This window comes from Portunus trituberculatus, chromosome 46, assembly GCF_017591435.1.
Source record: "Portunus trituberculatus isolate SZX2019 chromosome 46, ASM1759143v1, whole genome shotgun sequence".
Classification (NCBI taxonomy): Eukaryota; Metazoa; Arthropoda; class Malacostraca; order Decapoda; family Portunidae; genus Portunus; species Portunus trituberculatus.
Window position 1 is genome coordinate 1,776,342 of NC_059300.1, and position 26,593 is coordinate 1,802,934.

The window sequence follows — 26,593 nt, forward strand, 5'->3', positions numbered from 1 at the left end:
CGAGAGTGCATCATAGTACAGTAAAAGGTTTAATGAAAGTAAAAATTATGAAGTTAAACATTTAAGCAATTTAATTTAAAACTAAGTCATTATAATGTACACTAATGTATGTATGTAAGCAACTTTATAATGTTGATGATCTTAAATTTATGAAGGGAGGAAGAGTGGAGCGGGAAAGACGTTAGCTGGCAACTTGTGGAATGTAAACAAAAGGCGCATCATTGTACCGCATACAAAACTTATGTACCACAAGGCTTTCCATTTTATCCATTACAGAGTCATGAGTTCAGGTGGTTCTTTTAGCTTGCAAGGAAGATACGGTCTCACCAGCCTTCTTAATAGAGTCTGCTGACTTGAAAGTAGTAGAGACAGTAGATGGAGTCAAGCCATGGTGGCGAGCAATGCAATTAGTTTTCTCGCCTCTCTCGTGTCTGTGAATAATATCCAGCTTCACTTCGAGAGTAAGAGACTTCCTGGTCTTCTTAGCAATGCTAGGCGACATTGCAGGGCTGGTTGCACGGCGTTTTGGTGGCATGTTGAGCATGAGATGACAAGCTGGTGCAGGACCCTATTTTTGTTTTGAACTAAGAGCGGGGTTAGGGTAGGGGAGTGAGTGGTGCGCGTGTTGTCCACGCTAGGCGCTGGTGTATTCAAAAGCCTGTCGGCTTGCGTGATACGGCGGGGCTTTCAAACTGGGAAAAATTACCTGGATAAAATTTTGTTAAATCGAGTTTGGTGTTCGTTATACGAGCAGGTGGTAGTAAAAGGAAATGTTCATTGTAGCGAAATTTTGTTGTGTTAACGTTCGTTAAGTAGGGGTTGCTTGTACATGAAAATATGCTAATTTTTGTTGTTCATATCGACACAAATAAGAATGAATGGTGCAACGATGATGTCTGATGAGTGTGAGGACACTGAACCCTTCTGATCTAGAGGAAATTGAACTTAATTATGATTATGCCATAACAAAGAAAAACTACTATATTTTAATATTATATGTATCTATGCTAGTCTTTTTAAAGTAATTTGACTGACACTAAATAAGCAAGGGAACACCTGTAAACATTAATGACCCCTTTTCACACACATTTTACCATATGCCGTAAGAGTTAAATTCACATGTTTTGCCATTCAAGCTTGATGCGAGATCTATGATTGAAAGATATTGCAATAATTTATCTGCCTTGCACTAATCACTACAGTTCCACAGCAAAAGCAGAACATAATGCACTTCACCCATAGAACGAAACTCATCACACATCACCAAAGACATAATGAATACAGACACTGGTAACATGCTTAATAATGATGATTGTTGCTATAAGAGTGAGTGAAAAGGAAATAAGAACTTAGGATGCCACCAGTCAATTTGTCTCAGCCATTTTTTTGGCTTGCTGTAAAGCTTTAAGTAAAATGTGCTCCCTGAGTAGCATGTGCCACTGTAACATAAGATTAACATTTGCTGATTGTATAACACAATAAATCCAGTGATATAGCATTTCCTGACTAGACACTTAATGATTCTTACCATCCATTACATCTTTCTCAATTAACCATTATCTGCTTTGTGTCTGTATAATCTTAGAAAATTAGAAAATAAAGCCACCAATTTCACATCATTGTTTAGCTGCATTGCTTGCTAATCTTTACCCTTCTTTCACTCTCTAAATAAATCATGATACTTCTCAGGATTGCCAGCATGTAATACTAAGTCTATAAACTGGAAGGGTGCCAGCAACTAAAATGTACTTTGTTTATAAATTCCATGTCTGCCATGATGTAACATTTAGTATATGGAATTTATGTAGCTAACTGGATTTGATATACCAACATTAAAAGGCATAGAAAACAAGAAATCAATGGTCATGGCTGCCTATACAGCACTTCATGGACCCTGGGTTGGAAACTTTTGTTAATAGTAACATTCTTTCAAAGTATCTAATTTCTGTTTTTCCTCTTGTAATACTGGAGTAATAATGAAACACTAAGACTTAGGGTGTAAAAGAAGAGTAACTGAGATCAAAACCTGCTCCAGCAAACTCCTTACAAAGAAGTTGTTGATTCATTAATTAAGAGACTATCACTGGCTGAGTAAAATCTATCAGCCTGTTGGGTCACTATATTGATCTTATGTTTACCAACATCAATTCTCATAATCCATATGTGCTAACATCAGGACCTACTTTTTTTTCATGGAAGAGAGGCAATGATCTATCGCAATAAAATATGAAGTCATAAATTATGACTGAGGTGCCAGTTCCTAGAGAAAAAGAAGGCAAACAGATTATCAAAAGACTGGAGGGTGAATGCATGTCTTGAAACTTGAAATGATTCAAGTCAAAGGAGGAGGAAAATATAGATGCAGACAGAGGGTTCCAGAGTTTATAAAAAAAAGGGGTGAAAGATTGAGAATACTGGCTAAAAGAAAGAGGTCAGAGGAAGAGATGAGACATGCTGTTAGCAAGATTTGAGGAGCATGGAAATAAAGATATATTATAGTAGATGCAACAATGTGATGAAAAAAGAAAGGCTGGCAAGTCACAGTAGAGGAGTTGATAAGACAGTATACTTCTTGATTCCACTCTGTTCAGAAGAGGAATGCGAGTGTAATACACAATCTATGTGAAATGAACTCCATACATGAACAAATAGGGGTTCTAAGGATTTTATACAAAGTTAGCAGATTGAAGGGTGAGGAATTTTGGAAGAGAAGACTCAGAATGCCTAATTTCATTGAAGCTGACTTAGCTAGAGATGAGATGTTTAGCTTCCAGTTTAATTTTTTAGTAAACTGAGATTGAGGATGCTCAGTATAAAAGAGGGGAACAGCTGAGTTTCACTGAAAAAGAGGGATAATTATCTGGATTTTGCCTTGTTGATGGATGGAAGAATTGGATTTATGAGGCATTCAACAATGGAATACAAGAATATAGAATGTGAGAATTTTAAAAAAAGATCAGAAGTCAGGCATTCTGTGGCTTCCCTACATGAATTGTTCAATTCCTAAGCAATTGGATGTCAAAAACAAGATATGGAAGAAAGCAGCATAAAAGTGGATAGGATAATGAGTTTGCTTTAAATTACTCATGAATAATAGAAAGTGAATGATATGACAGAACTCTGAGCAACACCAAGTTACAGAGTACATAACCTCTATCACATGGAATGAGGGTCCTAAATCCCACCAATATATGTAAGTAACAAAGGAAATAGTAACCTTCTGATCTTAAGTTATAAAACATTAGCTAGCAATAGGAACAGGAATACTTATTACTTTCAGTGAACAAGAGATGGAGTGTGTACCTACCATCTTAGCCCAGCATATGTCTATTGTGCAAAACAAGAAAGATGTAAACCACATCATCTGTGGCTTCATCAAGAGCAACTGCTAAAAGGAGTTCTTGGATATTAAGAAACTTGTGTGCCTCACAGAGGATAAGACCATGATAGTGTACAAAAAACAAATTCAAAATTTGGTCACTGAAACAACTTATACATATCAGTGATAATCCTACTGTGTTGGAGACTTCATCCTCATGCTTCTATTCTGTTGGATCATAAATACAAAATGTGGTCAAAACACAACTCACCTGTGCATTCGTAGCTCCGAGACCTAGACAATCCCCTGACCCGCCCAGGATTGCCTAGATGGGTAGTTGATGGTGCCCCTGGGATTTCTGTGATGGGTGATACACACCCCAGCATGCCCCTCAGGCGAGCCATGGACGACCACCGCCGCGCCACCTCCTCTACATCCATGCAACAGACAACACCACCATACCACATCAATACACGCTGGCGCTACACTACGCCACACAGCACATGTGTCCACACCCACCCCATGCCTCTCCTTGCCAAAAAAGCTGTCAATGAAGGAGCAAAATGAACCACAGCTGAGGAAGAAAGCATGTGGTGCAGGAGCAGGGCACTGGGTGCTGGTGGAAGCCTTGCCACAGGGACATGACACCTTATTACAGATTCGAGCTGCGACAACACATAAGGCTCTCAAGACTTTGGTGGGTTAGTACAAGGCTTGAGACATGGAAGGCACCAGCTACTCTGTGTCGGCTTAATGACAACTAAACAAGCACTATACATGTACCTACATCAACACATATTGCAAAGTAACTGTCAAACTCGCAAATGCAGACACTCTTGTCGAAAGTTGTCTGTGCGAACTCTGTGAATTGATAATTTTAATTAAAACAAGTGTAGCACTGATAAAATAAAATCAATGAAAATAATAAACCACTGAATAAGGTGCTCTAACATGTCCAGTAGGTTTACGTAACTGTTATGCAATCTTTAATAAAATATGAATAACTATTAAAATAAGGAATTCAAGGTTAATAACATGGTAACATACAGTAATTGAACATAGACCAAAGACATTAACACATGAGGCATCACTGTTGTAAGGTATGCACAAAGACAGTCATTTGTGTATCAACACAGAAGTTCCCCATCATACCATCACAGAGGTTTTACTTTCTTCCTGAATACCAAACCTTTCTCATCTCCTTTAATTTCTGTCTGCATGCCTTCCTATGCTCTTTCTTCACATTGTTAAAAATTCCCTCCTCATATGGATGGCACGAACCTGCCCTGGGCTCTTCTACGTAGAACACCATGTCCCCCTCACTGTCCCTGCGACTGGGGCCCTCAATCCCTGATGACACATCCATCTTGCTTTTAGATTTTCTTCTTCGGAGAACACTTGCTCTTTTGGCCATCTAGAATAAGAAGATAGACATTATTAACAATGTTTTCAGCAAATTTTTTAAACAAATAATCATCCTCCAAGCATTATAACACATGAATAAAATAAAAATGTTTGAAAAAAGATAAAACATAGCAAAATATATACTTTGAAGAAAGACTTATAATGATTATATCATACTTATTAGTCACAGTACTTACTATATAATTTACAAGAATATCTGGCATGTAATGCGACAACAGTTATTTAATGAAATTTCCATCCATGCAAACAACTATGTCCATCACAAAACAACACATTTCTTGTCTATATTCACACACTGGTAGTAACCATCAGGCTCAATAATCACCTACGTCCATTCTTAGATAGTGAAAAATAAAAAGAAGCCTTCCACGTGGAGTGAGTCATAGCAATAAGGAGAGAAAGAGGTGAGGGAAAAAAAAAGTAAAATTCATACTAGAACTTAGTAATTATAAGAATGTGCATATAACTTAATTTAATAAACTATGTGACAAAGTGTGTTTCAGTAAAAAACATAATGAAAAGCTGCTGATTGAAGTAGTTTCAACAACCAAAAACAATCATGTGAACAAGGTAAGAATAAAACTTAAAAAGAAAAATTATTATAAAGGCAACAAGTAGATATGTTTCATTGCTGAATCCATGGAACTAAGTCACATTATTTTCCTAAAAACTATTATTATTGGAAGTTTCTCATTGATGCAAATGGCATCCATCTTCAAATTCTTTCAAATGTTACCTAAAATATGTGTGTGTGTGTGTGTGTGTGTGTGTGTGTGTGTATTTACCTAGTTGCATTGTGCAGGGTTCAAGTGGGGCTCATAGTGTCCTGTCTCCATATCTCCACCTATCTAATTTTTCCTTAAAGTTATGCACATTATGTGCTGTAACAACTTCATTATCCAATGCATTCCACTTTTCCATCGTTCTGTGTGGAAAACTGTATTTTCCAATATCCTTCACACACTGCATCATCCTGATATTCTTTTCATGTCCTATTGTCCTTCCATCTTCTTCTGTCAACAGCACCAGGTCTTCTTTGTCTATCTTTTCAATATCATTTACTATCTTATACATTGTTATTAGGTCCCCATGTTCTCTTCTATCTTGTAAGGTTGGCAGTCCCATTTCCTTCAGTTGTTCTTCATATGTGAGGTCCTTTAGATCTGGCACCATCTTTGTAGCAATCTTCTGTATCCTTTCCAATTTTCTTATATCCTTTTTAGAGGTTGGAGACCATACTACTGCTACATATTCCAGCCTTGGGCATATCATGCTTGTGATGTTTTTTTTCATGATATCTTTATCCATGTAATGAAATGCCACTCTTATATTAGTCAACATTTTATATGATAGTCCAAATATCTAGCTTATGTGTTTTTCAGGGCTCAGATTTTCCTGTATGATCACTCCCAGATCTTTTTCCTCTTTAGTCTTCATTATTTGTTCCTCTCCCAATAAATAGTTCCATACCGGTTTTCTCTTACTCTTTCCTACTTCCATTATGTGACATTTCTTGGCATTAAACTCCAATTTCCATTTCCTGTTCCACTCATAGATTTTGTTTATATCTTCCTGCAACAGCAGACAGTCCTCTCTGCTTTTGATAACTCTTAGTAGCTTTGCATCATCAGTGAATAAATTTATATAACTGTTTATCCCAATGTGAATGTCATTTACATAAATCTGAAACATAATGGGGGCTAACACTGACCCTTGTGGTACTCTGCTAGTTACTTTACCCCAAGATGAGTAAGTATCTCTGATCATAGTTCTCATTTCCCTTTCCTTCAAATAATCTCTTGTCCATTCGAGCAAAGTTCCTCGCAGTCCTCCTATGTTCTCTAGTTTCCAAAGTAGTCTTCCATGAAGGACTTTATCAAAAGCCTTTTTGATATCCAGGTATACTGTGTCTACTCATCCATCTCTGTTTTCAAGTCCTGCAATAACTCTCGAGTAGAAGCTTAATAAGTTTGATACACATGACTGCCCTGTCCTGAACCCAAACTGTCTGCTCGATATGACTTGCTCTTCTTCTAGAAATTTAACCCATTTTTCTTTGATAATTATTTCACATAACTTCCCCAAGACACTTGTAAGTGACACTTGTCTATAGTTTAGTGGTTCAGTTGCCTTTCCTCCTTTAAATATTGGTATTACGTTAACTCTCTTCCATTCTAGTGGAATTTTCCCTTCATTTATTGAACTTGTAATTATTTCCCAAATTGGATCCAGTAGTTTGCTCTTTACATTCTTTGAACACCCAGCCTGATACACCATCTAGCCCCAATGCTTTTCTGACTTTCAAATTATCCAATAATCTTCCAATATCCTCTTTGTGCGCGATCTCTGGTAATCCTTGGCAATCCCATGTCCTATTAGGTTCTGTGAAATCATCTTTCTTAATAAGCAGTGAATACCGTTTTGAAGCTCTCATTCATTATTTCACACATTTCCTTCTCTGTTTGGTATGTCTTCCCTTCTTTAATTATTTTTTCAATTGTTTTCTTATTCTTTGTTTTGCTGTTTATAAACTTGTTCATCTTTGCTTTTATTCACTACATCTTTCTCAAAGTTTCTCTCTTCCTCTCTCCTTACTCTAATATATTGTCATACCTCACCCAACACAACAGTTAGGTTCCTGCACGACGAGATTCATGCTGGGCGAATAATAGGCCCTATGGGAAAATAGGGGTTAGGTTCCCAGATCCTCCCCCCAAAAAAAACACTTTTTTACCAAAAAGACTGAAAAAAGAAAAAAAAAATGAAGTACTAAACACACATTTTATTCAACTACAGTACTAGTACCTTATTTAGTTTATTTGCTGGTTGGAGAGGGCTTGAAATAAGAAGTGATGGGCCTCTGACTGGCAGATGCTTCCATATGGTGTAAGGTCTCCTTGTAGGGCACGAGCTCCTCAACACCCCTCTTGAACTTAATGCTCCTCTCCAGGATGGGATCTGTTTCAGTGAAGAGGGATGTTGCATCTTCCATGACTTTCAGCAAATTATGAAGAGTCTTGATGGTGAAGACAGGCTTGGTCTCTTCATCATCATCAAGATCCTCATCATCAGCACCACCTCTTGCCTCTTCTTCCTCCAGCTGCAGCAACTCTTCAAGTGAAGGCTCAGCATCATGTGAGTCAATCACATCATCCACATCTTCCTCAGTCATGTCATCAAAGCCTTCTCCCCCAACTGTGTGGGGTGAGTCCAAGACGCTTGGGAGGGGAGGTCGCGTGCATCCACCAGGACCAGTGGGAGATTCAAATGGAGACCAAATCGTGCAATTGCGAGTCAGTCATGCTCGGCGAAATATGGTATATTTTACTGATTCGTGTATACGCGACATTCGTGTTCGGCGAGGTATGACAGTATTAATTTCTGGCATCTTTATACTGCCGTCTGTTATAGTCATTTACCTGCTTTATGAGTTTCATGCTTTATCTTTTGTCTTTTTTGCTTGCATGCATCTAGCATTGTAACAAGCATGTATTTTTCTCTGAACTCTATTAACAGGTACAAACTTTTTTACTCCTTCATTATATCTCTGTAAGAATATGTCATATTTCCCTTGTACTGTCTTTTTGTACATAATATTACTCCACTCAATATAAGCAAAATAGATCCTTGATTTTTCAAAATCCGCTCTTGTATAATTTAATCTCTCTACTTTATAGTCCTCTCTGTAACTTATCTTATCTTCCTCCTGAATTTGCATCTCTAATGTCACATGATCACTTCTCCCCATTGGACTAAGGTATTGTATGATTGGATAGGGCTCTGGTTTCTTTGTGAAAACTAGGTCAAGCAACGATGGTTCTTCTTCCCCCTGTACCTTGTTGACTCCTTCACTCACTGGTCCATTGCATTAACCATAGTTAACTGTAACACTTTCTCGCTCCACTGCCCAGCATTATCCATTACTTTCATCTCTCTCTAGTTTACTTTTTTACAGTTAAAGTCTCCAACTAAAAGTATTCTTCAATCTCTTCTTTTCATGTTATCTAGGCACTTTCTCACCTCTCTTTGCATATCTTTATGTTCTTCTGTTCCCCATGTATTAGTCTTCTGGTGGAACATATGTAACTATAATTTTTCTCTTCAAATCATCTGTTTTGATTGTTACTCCCATTACTTCCACTTTGTCCTCACCATATTGCATATCCTCCACACATATATATTATCACGAACCATTATTAGCACTCCTTCTCCCCCTTTATCCTTCCTGTCTCTCCTCCAGGTATTATATCCCTCCTCTTTAAAGTTGACATGAATCTCTCCTCTCAGTTTTGTTTCAATGATGCACATTACATACTGCTTTTTCTCTTTTAAATAATCCCTAACTTCCAATATGCTTGATAACAACCCATCTATATTAGTATAAGTCACTCTTAATTTCTTGCCTCCTCCACAACCTCCTCTTTCTTCCTTCGGTATCACTTCTTTAGTCTCATATCCAGAACCCTCCAACAAAAATTTTTCTTCTCTATGTCTGTCCTTTTCTCGTTATTTTTCCTTAGCTTCACTTCTTACCACTTTCTCCTTTTCCTTTTCCTCTAAGTTCATATCTCTTTTTATCCATATATCCTTGTGTTCCACATCATCGGCCAGCTTCCCTTTCCTAGCCATAATTTCCTCTATAGCCACTTGGGATCTCATTCTCACCTTCATTGGTCTCCTACCCCCTTCACTGTATCTTCCTAGTCTGATCACTTCCTCCATCTTGTGGTCTAATTCTTGTGTGCTGTTTACAACCTCTGAAAATTTAACTTTTTTCTTCTTCTTGCTCCTGGTTCCATTCATTTCGTAGTTCCTTCAGCTTGTTATCACCTAATCCACCTTCTGCCCTGTCTACAATCTTGTCCTGCATTTTAACCAGCAAGCTCCTTATGGAGCTTTTGTTATCTTGGCATGTGGCTTTTAGTACGTCATTTTGCTTCTTTATTTCTTGAATCTCCTCTTTCAATCCCTGATTTATTGTACTGACCTTCTCACATTCTGCTAACCTCAATTTCAGGTCTGTGTTTTCCATTATCAGTCGGTCCTGTTTGTCCATTAGACTGGACATCACCTCCTTCATATACCTTAATTCCCTTTCTATGTTGATTAGCCTTCTCATATTACCTCGTTTGTCCCTGAATCCCAAAAAATACTTGTCCATAATATCATCTGTTAGTTTCCTTAGACCAACAGGAGTTTCTATGTACTGTTGGTTTTCACACGATGGCATATGTTTTGATGCCGCCATACACCTGGCAGCACTACTCTGTTCTATTACTCTCTTGTTATTCTTTCCATATATATGATCCAACACTTATTTAATTTGGAGACAGGAGAACCTATGGACCCCTCCCCCCCTGTACATACATCTAGGCCAGTCTCCAACTCCTTTTGTAGTTATTCTTGGCAAGCTGCTCAGATGCGTGTGGTCAGCGCACTGTGTGTGTATTTACCTAATTGTATTTACCTAATTGTAACATACGGGAAAAGAGCTATGCTCGTACTGTCCCGTCTCCATATCTATTAATGTCCAGCTTTTTCTTAAAATCATGAATATTCCTTGAGTTGACCACTTCCACGTCTAAACTATTCCATGCTTCCACCCTTCTATGAGGGAAGCTATATTTTTTCACATCTCTCCTATAAGTGGCCATTTTAGTTTTTCCCATGCCCTCTCGACATTCTTTCATTCCACATACACAGATCTTCCCTATCCATTTTTTCCATGCCAATCATCACTCTGTATATTGCTATCAGGTCTCCCCTTTCTCTTCTGTTTTCCAGGGTCGGAAGTTGCATTCTTTTCAGTCTGTCTTCATAAGTCAAATCTCTTAAGTCAGGCACCATTTTGTTGCAGCCCTCTGTACTTTCTCTAGTTTCCTTATGTGTTTCTTTAAGTTCGAGCCCACTGTATTGTTGCATATTCAAGCCTCGGTCTTATCATTGCAGTAATTATTTTCTTCATCATTTCTTCATCTAAATATACGAACGCCACTCTTATGTTCCTCAATAAGTTCAATACTTCTCCAATTATTTTGTTTATATGTCTCTCTGGCGATAGGTCATTGGTAATTGTCACCCCAAGGTCTTTTTCTTCATGACTGGTTTTATGTCTTCATTTCCTATCTTGTACATACTCCTGATTCTTCTTTCACTCTTGCCAAACTCTATTTTCTTGCATTTTGTCGTGTTGAACTCCATTTGCCATGTACAGCTCCATTTCCATATTCTGTCCAAGTCTTCCTGGAGTAGTTCGCAATCTTTGTCACATCTCACTTTTCTTAACAATTTTGCATCGTCTGCAAATAGGCTCACATAACTGGACACCCCATCCACCATGTCATTTATGTAGACCGCGAACATTACTGGTGCCAACACTGATCCCTGTGGAACTCCACTCTCCACCAAGCCCCATTCTGATGGTCTGTCCTTAATTATTGTTCTCATTTCTCTTCCTACCAAAAGTCTTCCATCCATTTTAGTAAACTGCCATGCACTCCTCCTACCATTTCAAGTTTCCAGATCAGTCTCCGGTGTGGTACCTTATCAAAGGCCTTTTTTAAATCCAGATATATTCCATCAGCCCAACCATCTCTTTCCTGTATTACATCTATCACCCTCGAATAGTAACATATCAGGTTTGTCGTGCATGAACGCCCTTTTCTAAAACCAAATTGACACTCACAAAGTATGTCATTTTTCTCCAAGAAGTCTGTCCATCTATTCTTCACCACCCTCTCACACATCTTAGCTACCACACTTGTAAGTGACACTGGTCTATAGTTCAATGGGTCTCTCTTGTTACCTGATTTATAGATTGGGACAATGTTAGCTCTTTTCCAGTCTTGGGGCACTACACCTTCCCTTAATGAGGCATCAATTACTTCACAAACTTTTTCTGCCAGTTGCTCCTGCATTCTCTTAAAATCCATCCTGATACCCCATCAGGTCCCACAGCTTTTCTCACTTCTAAACTCCCCATCATATTCTTGATCTCCTCCACAGTTACTTGAAACTCCTTCATAATCCCTTTCTGTTCCATTACCAGTGGTTTGTCAAAAGCAGTCTCCTTTGTGAATACCTTCCGAAAGCATCCATTCATAGCCTCTGCCATTTCCTGGGATCTTCACTGCATACTCCATTTACTTCTAAACTTTCAATACTTTCTCTATTTTTGATGTTGTTGTTCACATGTCTGTAAAAAGCCTTGGTTGGTCTTTACATTTATCAATTATATCCTTTTCTTGTTTCTTTCTTTCTTCTCTTCTAATCAACACATATTCATTTCTTGCTCTTTTGTAACTTTCCCACTGCTTAATCCGTCTTTTCCTTCTCCACCTCTTCCATGCATCCTCTTTTCTTGTTCTAGCCTTTTCACATCTATCGTTAAACCAGTCCTGCTTTCCAACTTCTCTATGTTGTCTTATTGGTACAAATTTTTCTCACCTTCTTTGTATATTTTTATAAATTCCTTCCACTTTTCATTTGCTCCTTAGCACTCTTGAATTTCATCCAATTTGTCTCTTGAAAGAATTTCTTTAGGTTTCCAAAATCTGTCTTGGCATAATTCCATCTTCCCACTTTATATTCTTCATTTCTTCTAGATTTCTCTTCATCTATCACCTTGAACTCCAAAACTGCATGATCACTCTTTGCTAAAGGGCACTCCACCCTCATCTCCTCAATGACCATTGGCTCTGTACTAAAGACCAAGTCCAGTCTTGACGATGCTCCCTCTCCTCCAAACCTAGTATCTTCTTTGACCCACTGAGTTAACACATTTTCCATTGCCAGTGTCAATAGTGTATTTCCCATGTTGTCTCTGATCCTTCCATTGACCAGTCCTCCCAACACACCTCTTTACAATTAAAATCTCCCATCATTATAGTTCGTTCACAGCCACCCAACATTTCTTCCAGACATGTTCCTGTATCACTTATCATTTCTTCATATTCCTGTACTGACCATGCATTTGTCTTAGGTGGTACGTACACCACTATGTAGTGCCTCTTTTTCCTTCATTAGTTTCTGCTCTGATCTTTAGCACTTCTGCCTTTCCCATACCTTCTTTCACTTGATCCACCTTTATATCTTTTTAACCAGCAACATCACTCCTCCTCCCATCTTACCTACTCTATTTCTTTTCCAAACATTATATTTCCCTTCTCCAACCATCATCAGGTCTTCTCCCTCTCTCAGTTTTGTTTCAGTAAGACCCACAATATCTGGGTTCTTGTCCCTCAAGTAATCGTTGAGTTCTAAAATCCCCGATATCACTCCATTTATGTTGGAATACATTACATTCCGCTCATACGTAAGTTTCTTTAGTCCTTTCTTGCTGTACTTTTCTGGGTTATGAACCACTTCCTCAGTCTCATATCCAAGATTCTCCAGAAAAACTGGAGTGTGTGTGTGTGTGTGTGTGTGTATTTACCTAGTTGTATTTACCTAGTTGTAGTTTTACAGGGCCTGGGCTTTATGCTCGTGTGGTCCCGTCTCCATATCTACACTTATCCAATTTTTCTTTAAAACTATGTACACTCTTTGCTGATACCACTTCCTCACTCAAACTGTTCCAAGTCTCAACACATCTTTGCGGGAAACTAAATTTTTTACCATCTCTCAGACATCGTCCCTTCCTTAGTTTCTTACTATGTGTGTGTGTGTGTGTGTGTGTGTGCAGCCATGTGGATGGACGTTCGACTAATAGGTATTTCTTTTTAGTATTAAGTCTAACTTTTGTGTTCGACTAATGAAAAGTTCGACTATTTAGACGTTCGAGTATTGAGTCTCCACTGTATATATATATATATATATATATATATATATATATATATATATATATATATATATATATATATATATACTGTATTTGATGGCTCGTATGATGCAACTTTTCACCAAAAAAATGTCTCAGGAAGTGAGTCTGTGTCCTATGAGGCCAGGTTCAGAATTGAGACAGTGATAGGTGGTAACTCTATGGCAACAGAGGCTCTAAAATCAAACCCCAGACATCTTCATAAACAAAGTAATGATTGGTACTACACCACAAAACAACTCTTTCTTTCAAGGTATTTTTTTCTTTTTTTATATACCATGTGGGCTTTTCACAGGAATTTATGGGCTAAAGGGGATACTTTTTTGGGTATCTGCTATCTAAAAGCTCACCAGCTAGGAGATGGCTGCCCCGAGTTAGGAAGCCTAACGAACACTTGGATTATGGACAGGATTTGAATCTGTGTGCATGGAGACCTCTCAGACCCCAAAGCGTGCATGGTTCCACTGTACCATGGCGGCCCCGTATATATAATACTTACTGGTAATTCACAAAGAATGACACCAGTCAGGAAGAATTTGCCTAAGTGACCAAAAGAAGAATAGATCTTGTACTACAAACTTGTGTTACTATTCAAGAAAGATTGATATGATACAGGAGAGATAGTTGGACAGATTGTATCTATCTAGATTTGAGAAAACTTTTGATAAGGTGCAACATAAAAACCTTCTATGAAAACTGGAGAAGATAGGTGTAAATGCGAAACTGCTGGAAGGGATGGAGGATTTTTTGAGAAACAGAATGAAGTGAACTGTGATAAGGGCCAAATTATCAGTATGAAGCCTGGTAGTAAGTGAGGTTCCACAAGATTCAGTGTTAGCCTCAGTACTAGTCATAGCATATATGAATAACATAGTAAAGAACATATCCAACTACAGTAGAAGTTTGAGTTACAAGTCTTCTGACTTGCAGGAAATCAGATATGAGCTACCGCTTGATAAATTTTTTGCTTTGACTTGTGAGCCATAATTTGAATTATGAGCCAGCTCTAGGTATGCTGCCACTATCTGGTGCAGTGAATGCTCAGCATTCCATGTCTGAAGCATTCAGTTCATTTTTCATTCTTTTATTTTCTTTTGTCATGATAATATTTCTCATTTTATGCAAGCCTTTTGTGCTGTTTGTGCAGTTATCTAGCCAAATTTCTTTTGTCTGACCATGGGACCTAAGGAAGTGACACTTTGTAATGACACATGCCAAACTAACTTCTGAAATATTTTGAAAAGGAGGATAAAACAAACACCCTTGGATAGCTATTTTATAAAATGCAGTGCAGATTAAAAGAGGAAACCATAGCAAAGAAGGCAAAAAGCAATGAAGATCAAGTTAAGAGAAAGTGAAGCAAAAAAATTCATAGCAATTAAGGTCAACAATAAAGTGTAGCATTAAGAGTGTAATGAGTTAATTAAGTTCAGTGAAGAGTTTATGGCGGACAGATGTACTTCATTGAAAAAGCATGAAACAAAATAAACTCCACCTCTCCTTCACCCTAAACCTTAATCAATATTTTCCATTAGCTTAAGTTGTCTGATTTCAAGCATAAATATACTTTATATAAAATCAGTTTATTTATTTACATTCTCATTCTTAATGTTTTTTTTATGTTTTCACACAGTATTTGTTATTCATAAATACCCATTTCTTACCTAAAAGCAAGTAAGAAGAGAAATTGGAGTGTTTTTTTGGATAACTAGAATGGATTAATGGGCTTTCAATTAATTTCTATGGAGAAAATTTTTTTAAGTTACGAGCAAATTGAGATACAAGCTACGTCATGGAATAAATTAAACTTGTAAATCAAGGTATCATTGTATATGAGTCTATTTGTTGATGAAGCAAAACTTATGAGAAGAGTGAAGGAAATAGAAGATTGCAAGGAACTGTAAAGAGAGTTAGAAGAGGTGAGTGAATGGAGCAACAGACAGTAAATGGAAATTAACACTGGAAAGTGAAAAAAGAGACAAAATTTAGAAAATATAACAGAAGGTGTAGTTTTAATAATGAGATGAGGAATAAAACAATAAATAAGGCAACAGAAGGAAAAAAATTTGGGAGTGATATTTTCAGAGGAATGATCATCAGATAAACATATGTGATATGTGAAACACTCAACCTACCAAGGAATGTAAGAGTTGCTTTTGCCTTGTTTAGATAAAAAAAAGATGAAGAAAATAATTATTACAATGATACATCAAAGATTTTAATATATAGTTGTAATTTGGTTACCACATAAAAAAGAGCAAATAAGAAAGTTGGAATGTGTAAAGAAAGCAGTAACCAAGATGAAACCAGAATTGCAAAACTTGCCATATTGAGGAGAGAGTAACTACGATGCAACTTGCAACCTTGGCATGGAAACGAGAGAGACAGCAGATATGATTACACTGTATAAATTACTAAATGGAATGGAAAAAGTAGATAGAGATGTACTTGTGTTAAATGACAGTGAAGCAAGAAGACATAGAAGAAAACTAAAAACAACCACCTGCAGAAGGGACGTAAAAGAAGTTAAGCCTCCTTTATAGAAGCATTGAGGCATCTAATGGACTGGAGGGAGAGGTGGTGTGTGTGCTAGAAATATTCATGATTCTAAAAGGAAAGTTAGATAAAAAGTTATGGTGACTGGATAGTATGAGCTTAGCTCCTCTTCTGTATGTCAAAACTAGGTAAATGCACAGAGTACACTATGGTGCTACTCGAATTACGTATATTCATTATAAGCAAATTTTTATAGTGCCAATTTATGACACTAAATGATGTGTAAGACAGCATGCATAAATACCTTAAAGACAAGATATGACATACATTCATAACTACATACAACAAATATCAACATTCAATATATTGAAAACCTAACACTTATTTCAATTTTGGTTTTCTTATTTCAAGCATTCTTTAAAACACTTAAACGAAAATTCCTAACAATATATTCCTAGGAAGGATTCTCATGAACTATGCAGTACTGGTAGGGACAATGTGTACTGAGGTGCTGTAAATAAAAGTGTGTAGCATTACCAGAAAAAAATGTGTACACAGTATATATATATATATATATATATATATATATATATATATATATATATATATATATATATATACATACATACATATATATATATATATATATATATATATATATATATATATATATATATATATATATATATATATATATATATATATATATATATATATATATATATATATATATATATATATATATATATATATATATATATATATATATATATAAATAATCAAGGTTGCTAAAATAGTTCTAGTTTTCCCGGGGCTGGGGGTGGGGTGTTATACTTCACCTTGCTTAGTGGTGTATTCAGAGAACTCTCCTGCAAAATTGAATTAAGTATCTACAATACTGAATATTAGCATAATAAAAATATTAGAAATATTTCAAGAAAATAGATGAAGGAAGAATAAAGCAGTATTTAAATATCAATTCTTGTATGGAGTAAGGAAAATTTGAAGAAAAACTAATCTATCATTGTGGACATTATCTTTTCATTCCAAGGCAAGAGAAAAATGTAGTTAAATCATAAAACTAGATAAAACCACAAATGTGAATAAGATTTTGATATTCTTATAATCAAGTTAGTAATGAAGGTAAATACTACTGTAATATAGTATATATAAAACTGGCATATAATATATCTTAATTCAAGAAAGCAAACTCAAATTAACATCTGCCTCTTCAATTGGACATATCTATCATGCAAGCAAATTTTCACAATTCTACTGCAACCAATTAAATCACTATATACTCCAAAACAAGCAAGTGTTAAAACTGCAAACATATCAGTTGACATATCATTTAGTAGTGAATAAGCAGCTATATCAAAGTTTTCAAGTCACAAATATTACAGCATAAAAGATTGCAAACATGTTCTTAACTTTTGACTACTTAAATTTTCTTATAAATATAAAATTTCAAATATGTACTTGCACAGAAATAGCCTAAGTTACACTTAACTAACAGTTTAAAAAGAAAAATTAAGATAAAAATAACTTTAAACTACTTAATTGCTTCAAAAGATGAAACTAGAAAAAATATTAACCTTAATAAAGACTGAGTGGAAATAGCAAGAAGTGACATAAAAGCAATTTATATTTAAAAATCCTTCACTGTTGCAAAGCAATACTGAGATTTTTTTTTTTTTTTTGCCCCACATCCTATCAGTTTGATCATGACAAATACAGTAAGCCCATAAATTTAATGCTTATAGATACTACAAGGTTGTAAACAAATCCAAATTTCATTAACTTAAAAGTATTACCCTAGTGAAAAAGCATCCTTTGCATAATCTCAAAACTTGATTTAGATATGAAAGTACATGCTAAAATAAAGATCAGGACCAGTGTTAACATGACATTTTGGAGCTACTTTTACCATCTTCAGCCTCTAATATACAAAAGAGAGAGAAAAAAATAAATTAAAAGAAAATTTCAGTTGAGTAAATTTAAAATTCACAGAAAGTTACAGGAAAAAAGACAACACAAATATTACATAAACAAGAGATTTTAAAGATGCAAAAATACTGGTAAAAACTAAGAAGTAAGAAAACGTCAAAAGAAAGTGTTAAACACTAAAAATTTTTAAAAAGAAATAAGTAAAACAGTTAAAATTAGAAAGACCCACTATAGACTATTGGCTAAAAGCACAGTAAAGGCAAGGACGACTCATGGCTCCAGATGTCAAGGTGCTGAACAGACTGAGCGATACTTTTAATTATTAATAAATCCATGTCACTCCTGCCACTAATTAAAATTGAGAAACTTGAACTATTTATAGGGTGATCCCTGTTATGCGCGTGGTCACGAATAAAAAACTGAAGAGGTTTACTAACCGGGCAGTTAGTTCAAACTGAATGACCTTTGTGTTCAGAAATTCCAGTTTTAAGATGCTTCTTTGTTTCTCTTATATAAGTATCCTTACAGCTATCACAAGTATACAAGTAAATGACAGAAGAGGACATCTCAACTGAAACACGATCTTTAAATCTAAAAATAAAATCTGTACAGTTTTATCGGACTTAAAAATTACTTAGATGCAATTTGGTAAGTTTATATCATAACATATCACTGCCTTTGTCCGTGTAAATAATTGGAAAATTAATAATATCTCTAGGGATCATGGCAGTGATAGTCTTAGAAGGAGTTCATTATTGATTCAGATTCTTGCCTATGTAAGTCTCAGTAAATTTCAAAGGGAAACCATTCTCATATAGGAGATTCCGAATAAACTTATAATCGTGGTCTACTTTAAAATAATCAGAGCAAATATTGAAAGCACTTGATGTCAAAGTAAACATCAAATTACATTTATAGTTTCATGGAAATGAATGAAGAAAATTTTGTTGTTAACTCAGTGAAAGTATGTTTGCAGTACACCGATATTTTCAGGTGAATTTGATGTTTTGGTGCTGCTCATTTATGGTGAATAAATATTTTGTTACATGACTCCGGGACATTTCTTAGTTTTCAAGTCCCGAAGCCATGTAACAAAATTTTTATTCAACTTAAATGAGCAACACCAAAACATCAAATTCACCTCGGAGACTGAACAAAACAAGTCTCTTTCCTTCTTAGACATATATATAAACAGAGTGACAGCAGGGTCCAAAACATCAGCGTACTGCAAACCTATTTTCACTAAGTTAACCACAACATATTTTTCATTCATTCCTATAAACTATAAATGTAATTTTGATTTTTACTTTGACATCAAGTGCTTTCAATATTTGCTCTGATTATTTTAAAGTACACCATGAGTTTGAGTTTATTTGGAATCTCCTATATGAGAATGGTTTCCCTTTGAAATTTACTGACACTTACATAGGCAAGAATCTGAATCAATTATGAGTTCCTTCTAAGACTGTCACTGCCATGGTCCCTAAAGATATTATTAATTTTCCAATTATTTACACGGGCAAAGGCAGTGATATGTTATGATATAAACTTATCAAATTGCTTCTCCAGTTCTACCCACAATCGTGCGTTTGAGTAATCTTTAAATCCGGTAAAACTGTACAGATTTTATTTTTTGATTTAAAGATCATGTTTCAGTTGAGATGTCCTCTTCTGTCATTTACTTGTATACTTGTGATAGCTGTAAGGATACTTATATAAGAGAAACAAAGAACCATCTTAAAACTGGAATTTCTGAACACAAAGGTTTGAAATAACTGCCAGGTTAGTAAACCTCTTCAGTTTGCTATTCGTGACCATGTGCATGACAGGGATCACCCTATAAATAGTTTGAGTTTCTCAATTTTATTTAGTGGCAGGAGTGACATGGATCTATTAATACTTAAAATATCACTCAGTCTGTTCAGCACCTTGACATCTGGAGCCATGAGTCGTCCTTTCCTTTATTGTGCTTTTAGCCGATAGTCTACGGTGGGTTTTTCTAATTTTAACTGTTTATTTACTTTTTTCTTTTTAATATTTTTTTTAGCGTTTAACACTTTCTTTTGACTTTTTTACTTTTTATTTCTTACTTTTTTTTTTACTATTTTCACATCTTTTAAACCTCTTGCTTATATAATATTTGCATTGTCTTTTTTTTTATATCTTTTGCGAAAGGCTTCTTTTATAAATTTATACAACTGAAATTTTCCTTTAATTTAATTTTTCCTCTCTTGTATATTAGAGCCTGAAGATGGTAAGACTGGTACCAAAACATCACTAATAAAGATGTTGACACTGGTCCTGATCTTTATTTTACATGTACATTTTCCATGTGAGAAATCCATTGCTGATAGAACATACTAAATTTAAGTATGTACATTATAAGTGATGTAAATACTATGCACATAATTAAGGTGAAAAACATTTTTATAGGGAGCCCAAGTCAACCCAAGACCTTTCACTAGGAAAATATGTACCCATTCAACAAATGATCTTATTGTTTACCAAAGAATTTACCATATCTTTATTAAACTAATCTAGCCTAACTTCTTATAATATATTTGAGACATGGTCTTAAGAACTTTCCACAAAGAGATAGCACCAACAGGGCTAGAGAACTGGAATCTAAGTGGGCCTTTTGCTTTAATGGTTTTTGTTGGCTTTGGGTAGATTTCCCCTCCTAAAAAAAAAAAAAAAAAAAAAAAAAAAAAAAAAATTGTCATGTGGAAATCTATGAACATATTAAACATTTAGAATCCTAGATAAAAATACAGATCTATAAAAATTATCCCTTAAGATTAAGAAATAATTATTACTCCAATATTTGTCCCAATATCTTAAGACAGGGATTCTCAAGCTCTTTTACTCCATCATTGACCTCCTTGGTTTGATGTATTTTTCCATTTAGCCCTTCACTTCCATATACAGTTGCTCATCATGGCATTATACCAGGTGAGGTCCAGCCCCAACATAATGCTGTGACAAAAACAATGACCTATCATACTTTTTCCATCATGGCATTATGTCAGTATGATGTCACTACTTTCCAACCCACACCACAGTACCGCCTCAGTGCCTGTGTCACTGTCATGGTGAGAGGAAGTGTTGCTCTGTTGTTCTCTCATTCACACTATCTTCTGCCCGTGTTTCCCTTGGTTTCTGGGCTATACCTTGGTGGCTACGGGTAAAAGGAAGTTGTTAGTGCTTGTAAATATAGCTAAGATCATAGAACTTCACAAAGCTGGGGTCTAGACAAGACAGTGGTGAATGTTGGTGTGAGCGAGCAATCTGTGAGAAACTGGGTTAAGCGTTTCAAGGATGACGGTGGTGTTGAGTTACTGTCTGCAAAACCTTGGCCTGGCACCTCACAGAAAATATCAGTACATTCAACTGTGCTCAAAAGGTAGCAAGAGAATACACCTACCATAACTGACAGAGAATTGAAAGAAAAAAACCCACATCTGCTTTCTGATGCAGGCCAGGACGAGGTTTAGTAGACAGTAACTCGATACCACAGTTGTCCTTGAAACACTTCACCCAGCTTCTCACAGATTGCTCACCCACATCAACATTTACCACTATTTTTCTTGTATGGAGCCCAGCTTTGTAAAGCCCTATGATCTGAGCAATAGTTACAGGCATTAATGACTTTATTTTACCAATAGTCACCAAAGTACAGTGATCCCTAGTTTATCGCGGTTAATGGATACCAGAACCCCCGCAAAAGATGAAAAACCGCGAAGTAGGATTTGCCCCCATCCTCATCAGGAATTTTGGTGATTGTGTATGTGGGTACCAGAATGTTTAAAATATGTAAACAGTATTTATACTTTACATATACAGTATTTTACTTAAATCTATTTAATTATAAAACCTTATACAGTAAGTATACATTTACTCTCTCTCTCTCTCTCTCTCTCTCTCTCTCTCTCTCTCTCTCTATGCCCCTCTCATACGATATGTAACACTCACCCTCTTCTGCCCTCTTTGATCATATGTAAAAGTTTCACTTTTTCACTGATGGTCATCATCTTCCTCTTCCTCTTGGGCTCACTAGAGGAAGCTTTTGCAGGGGCACAGGGCTTAGGCGGCATTGTAAGGGCTTAACGAATCACTACTTAAACAAAAAAGTTATCGCGAACACAACACTAAGATACAGTATGCGAGACAGTCAACAGTGTGGACGAGACTGGCAAGATACAACCAAGGCCCATGGAATAGAAGGTCGACCTATGAGGCATTCAAAATGGGTTTAATATGCACATCCGTGGCATCAGCGGGTTCACAAGTGGTCTGAGCGGGGACGTTGGTTCAGTTAGCAAGCTACCTGGTAGGTGTTCACGTGCTTCTCTCTCTCCCATTCTCTCTCTGTTCCGTGCCAACATCGGTCACAATGCCGAGTTGTGCAGTGGTTGTGCAGTGCATGACTGTTTTAATTATCAGTAGTATATAATATGTAGTATGTAGTATGTGATAAATGAAAATCATCATTTTTTTTCTGGTAATTTTGCACCTTAAGACATTAGTAAATTTCTGATGTTTAGTTATTGAGAAGTAAATTTCTGATGTCTAGTTATTGAGACGTCCCCATTCAGTTACTTGTGTAGATATAAATTGCCTCTGTTATATATGTAACATAAAAATTAAATAATAATAATAATAATAATAATAATAATGATAATAATAATAATAATAATAACAATAATAATAACGAAGACAGCAACACTATACATATTAGTATTAATAATAATAAGAGCAAAAGTTTAATAATAGTAATAATAATAATAATAATAATAATAATAATAATAATAATAAATAACAGCAAGAGTATTGAGATCATTAAATATGATAAGAGAGAAAGAGAGTGCTCTGACAGTTGAGAGAGAGAGAGAGAGAGAGAGAGAGAGAGAGAGAGAGAGAGAGAGAGAGAGAGAGAGAGAGAGAGAGAGAGAGAGAGAGAGAGAGAGAGAGAGAGAGAGAGAGAGAGAGAGAGAGAGACTTGCTGGCAAGTAGAGGGTGTGGGGCAGTAATAGGAGGCACAGAAGCCTTCACAAAACTTGTCGCCTGTGCCAGGTAAGTATGATTTGCTCAGGAGGCAGAGGGAGAGCATGATGTTTCCGTGCAAGAAAGACATGTCCTGGGAGGAAGCTCCCCTGTTGGTGAACCCGCTGACGTCACTAGCCCCAGCTCTTTTCCCTTTAGAGCTGTGCGTAGGTCGACCTTCTATTCTATGGGCCTTGGATACAACAAGGGAAGATGTTGGGTGAGGCTGCATATGTATACGAACAATAAATGTACAGTGCTTTACGTACACTGTCGTCGTTATTACACACCATCTTACTGAATTATTGTACGTACAGCAGTAATAAGTGACGCCACAGACCCCGTGATATAGCAAAAAATCCGCAGAACGTATCTACAAGTATCTCTAAAAACTGTGAAACAGTGAAGTCGCAAAAGTCGAACCGCGAAATAGCAAGGGAACACTGTATAACCCAAAAACAAAAGAAAACAGACAAAAGATGGTGTGAATGAGAGAACAACAGTGCAACACTTCTCTCACCATGACAGGCATGTGGGCATTGAGGCGGTACTCTGGTGTGCGTTGGGAGGTAGTGACATCAGGCTAAAGGCTGGTACCTGGCATAATGATTTGACAGAAGAAGACCCTCCTGTATGATAGGCCATTGTTTTTCGTCACTGCATTATGCCAGAGCGCTCACCCAGCATAATGTCGTGACAAGCACTGTAATATCCCTTCAACCATCTCCTTCCTCACTCTCACACACACACACCAGCACACATGCATGCATAAACCTGTGCATCCACACACACACACATACACACACACACACACACACACACATCATCTTCTTCACTAAAGAAGATTTTACATAACCAAAGAGGACATTGCAATGTCAAGGCTTGTAAGAAATCATTGAGCACAAAGAAGAAATTGGAAGACTACTAGGAAATTTGGATGTCAGAAAAGCCATGGAACCAGATGGTGTGTCAGGCTGGGCACTAAAAAAATGTAAAGATCAGTTGTTAGAACCAGTTTGGGAAATGGTTAGAAGCTCATTAAAAGAAGAGAGAGTACCACTGGAATGGAAGAGAGCTAACATAATCCCAATATTCAAAGGAGGAAAGTCCACTAAATTAGACCGGTGTCACCTACAAGTGTTGTGGACAAAATAATTGTTAGAACCAGTTTCAGAAATGGCTACAGGCTCATTAAAAGAAGGGAGAGTACCACTGGAATGGAAGAAAGCTAACATAATCCCAATATTCAAAGAAGGAAAGTCAACTGAGCCATTCAATTACAGACCGGTGTCACTCACAAGTGATGTGGGCAAAATATGTGAAATTGTTATCAAAGAAAGATGGGTTAAATACCTGGAAGAAAAACAAGTTATATCAAATAGACAATTTGGGTTCAAGATAGGACAGTCATGTGTGCCAAATTTATTAAGTTTCTACTCAAGAGTAGTGCATGGAAGGACTGGAGAGCAGAGATGGATGGATGGACACTGTGTACCTGGACATAAAAAAGGCTTTTGATAAAGTCCCTCATAACCAACTACAGGCAACCCCCGGTTAACGAACGTTCACACAATGAAATTTCACTACAACAAACGTTTCTTTGTACTACCATCTGCTTGTATAACGAACACTAAACTCGCTTTAACAAAATTTTATCCAGGTAATTTTTTCCAAGTTTGAAAGCCCCGCTGTATCACGCTGTATACACCAGCACCTCTCGTGGACAAAATGCACATCACTCACTCCCCCTACCCTTCCACGCTTTTATTAGTTCAAAACAATAACAGTGTCCAGCAGCAGCTCGTCTTCCCTCGCTCAACATGCCACCAAAACGCCCTGCAACCAACCCTGCAATGTTGCCTAGCATTGCTAAGAAGGCCAGGAAGTCTCTCACTCTCAAAGTGAAGCTGGATATTATTTACAGACACGAGAGGCAAGAAAACTAATAGCATTGCTCGCCACCATTGCTTGACTCCATCTAGTGTCTACTATTTTCAAGTCAGCAGACTCTATTAAGAAGGCTGGTGAGACCATGTCTTTCTTGCAAGCTAAAGAACCACCTGAACTCGTGACTGCAATGGATAAAATGGAAAGCCTTGTGGAAATGTACATAAAGTTTTGTATGCAGTACAATGACGCGTCCATTGTTTACATTCCACAGGTTGCCGGCTAGCGTCTTTCCCGCTCCACTCTCCCTCCTTTCATAAATTTAAGATCATCAACATTATAAAGTTACGTATATACATACATTAGTGTACATTATAATGACTAGTCTTAAATTAAACTGCTTAAATGTTTAACTTCATAATTTTTACTTTCATTAAACCTTTTACTGTACTATGATGCACTCTTGCTTTGTTTACTCTCAATGGAAGTTCAAGTCAGGGGTCAAACTTGTTATAATTGGTTTGCTTAACGAAAATTCATGCAACAAACGCTTTTTTAGGAACATAACCCGTTCGTTAAGCGGGGGTTGCCTGTACTTTGGAAATTGGAGAACGTAGGAGGACTGAGAGGAATAATAATAGATTGGATAAGGGATTACTTGATGGACAGAGAGATGAGAACTGTGATCAGGGATACATACTCATCCTGGGTAAAACATCAATTGGAGTGCTGCAGGGGGTCAGTGTTAACCACCACTATGTTCCAGGTATATGTAAATGACATACAATGTAGAGTGACCAGCTATATCAATTTATTTGCTGATGATGCAAAATTGTTAAGAAATTATTCAGACCCGAGAGGACTGTTTGCTACTGTAGGAAGATTTAGACAAAATTTAGGAGTGGAGTAAGCAGTGAAAAGTTAGAATTCAATGCAAAGAAATGCCATGTAATGGAATTAGGAAAGAGTAAGAGAAGAACAAATAATGAAGACTAAAGAAGAAAGAGATCTGGGAGTTGTAATACACTCGGAGCCCCGAAAAACACATAAGTAAAATATTTGGAACAACGTATAAAATATTGGCTAATATTAGGATGGCATTTTGCTACCTGGACAAGGATATGATGAAACAAATTATTACGAGTATGATACGTCCACAGTTGAAATATACAGCAGTGGTGTGGTCGCCGAGCTTGAAAAAGGATATAAGAAAACTAGAATGGATCCAGAGGATAGCTACAAAGATGGTGCCGGAAATAAAAGACCTGACATATGAAGACAGGCTGAAGGAAATGGGATTGCCAACCTTACAAAATAGAAGAGAAAGAGACCTAATAATAATAAATAGAATAGTTAAAGGCATTGAAAAGATGGACAAGCAAGATCTGGTGCTGGTGGCAGATGAAGCTGGAAGGACAAGAGGACATGCAAAGATCAGGACGAGGCAGTGTCTGAAGGATTTTGGAAAATACAGTTTTCCATATAGAACGGTGGAAAAATGGAATACATTGAGTGATGAAGTTGTTACAGCACATAATGTGCATAGCTTTAAAGAAAAATTAGATAAATAGAGATATGGGGACAGGACACTATGAGCCCCGCTCAAACCCTGTACAATACAACTAGGTAAAAACAACTAGTCAAATACACACACACAC

General features: G+C 36.6%; 1 protein-coding gene across 1 annotated transcript in view; it reads right to left on the minus strand.

The window, feature by feature from the left end:
* Nucleotides 1-26,593, minus strand: part of LOC123520130 (potassium voltage-gated channel subfamily KQT member 1-like) — a 123,733-nt gene that overhangs the window by 76,915 nt on the left and 20,225 nt on the right. The window contains exons 6-8 of the mRNA XM_045282063.1: nucleotides 16,898-16,927; nucleotides 4,601-4,733; nucleotides 3,591-3,749 (exon numbers count right to left, since the gene is read on the minus strand). Coding sequence (XP_045137998.1) covers nucleotides 3,591-3,749; nucleotides 4,601-4,733; nucleotides 16,898-16,927 — 322 coding nt within the window. The remainder of the gene's footprint in view (nucleotides 1-3,590; nucleotides 3,750-4,600; nucleotides 4,734-16,897; nucleotides 16,928-26,593) is intronic.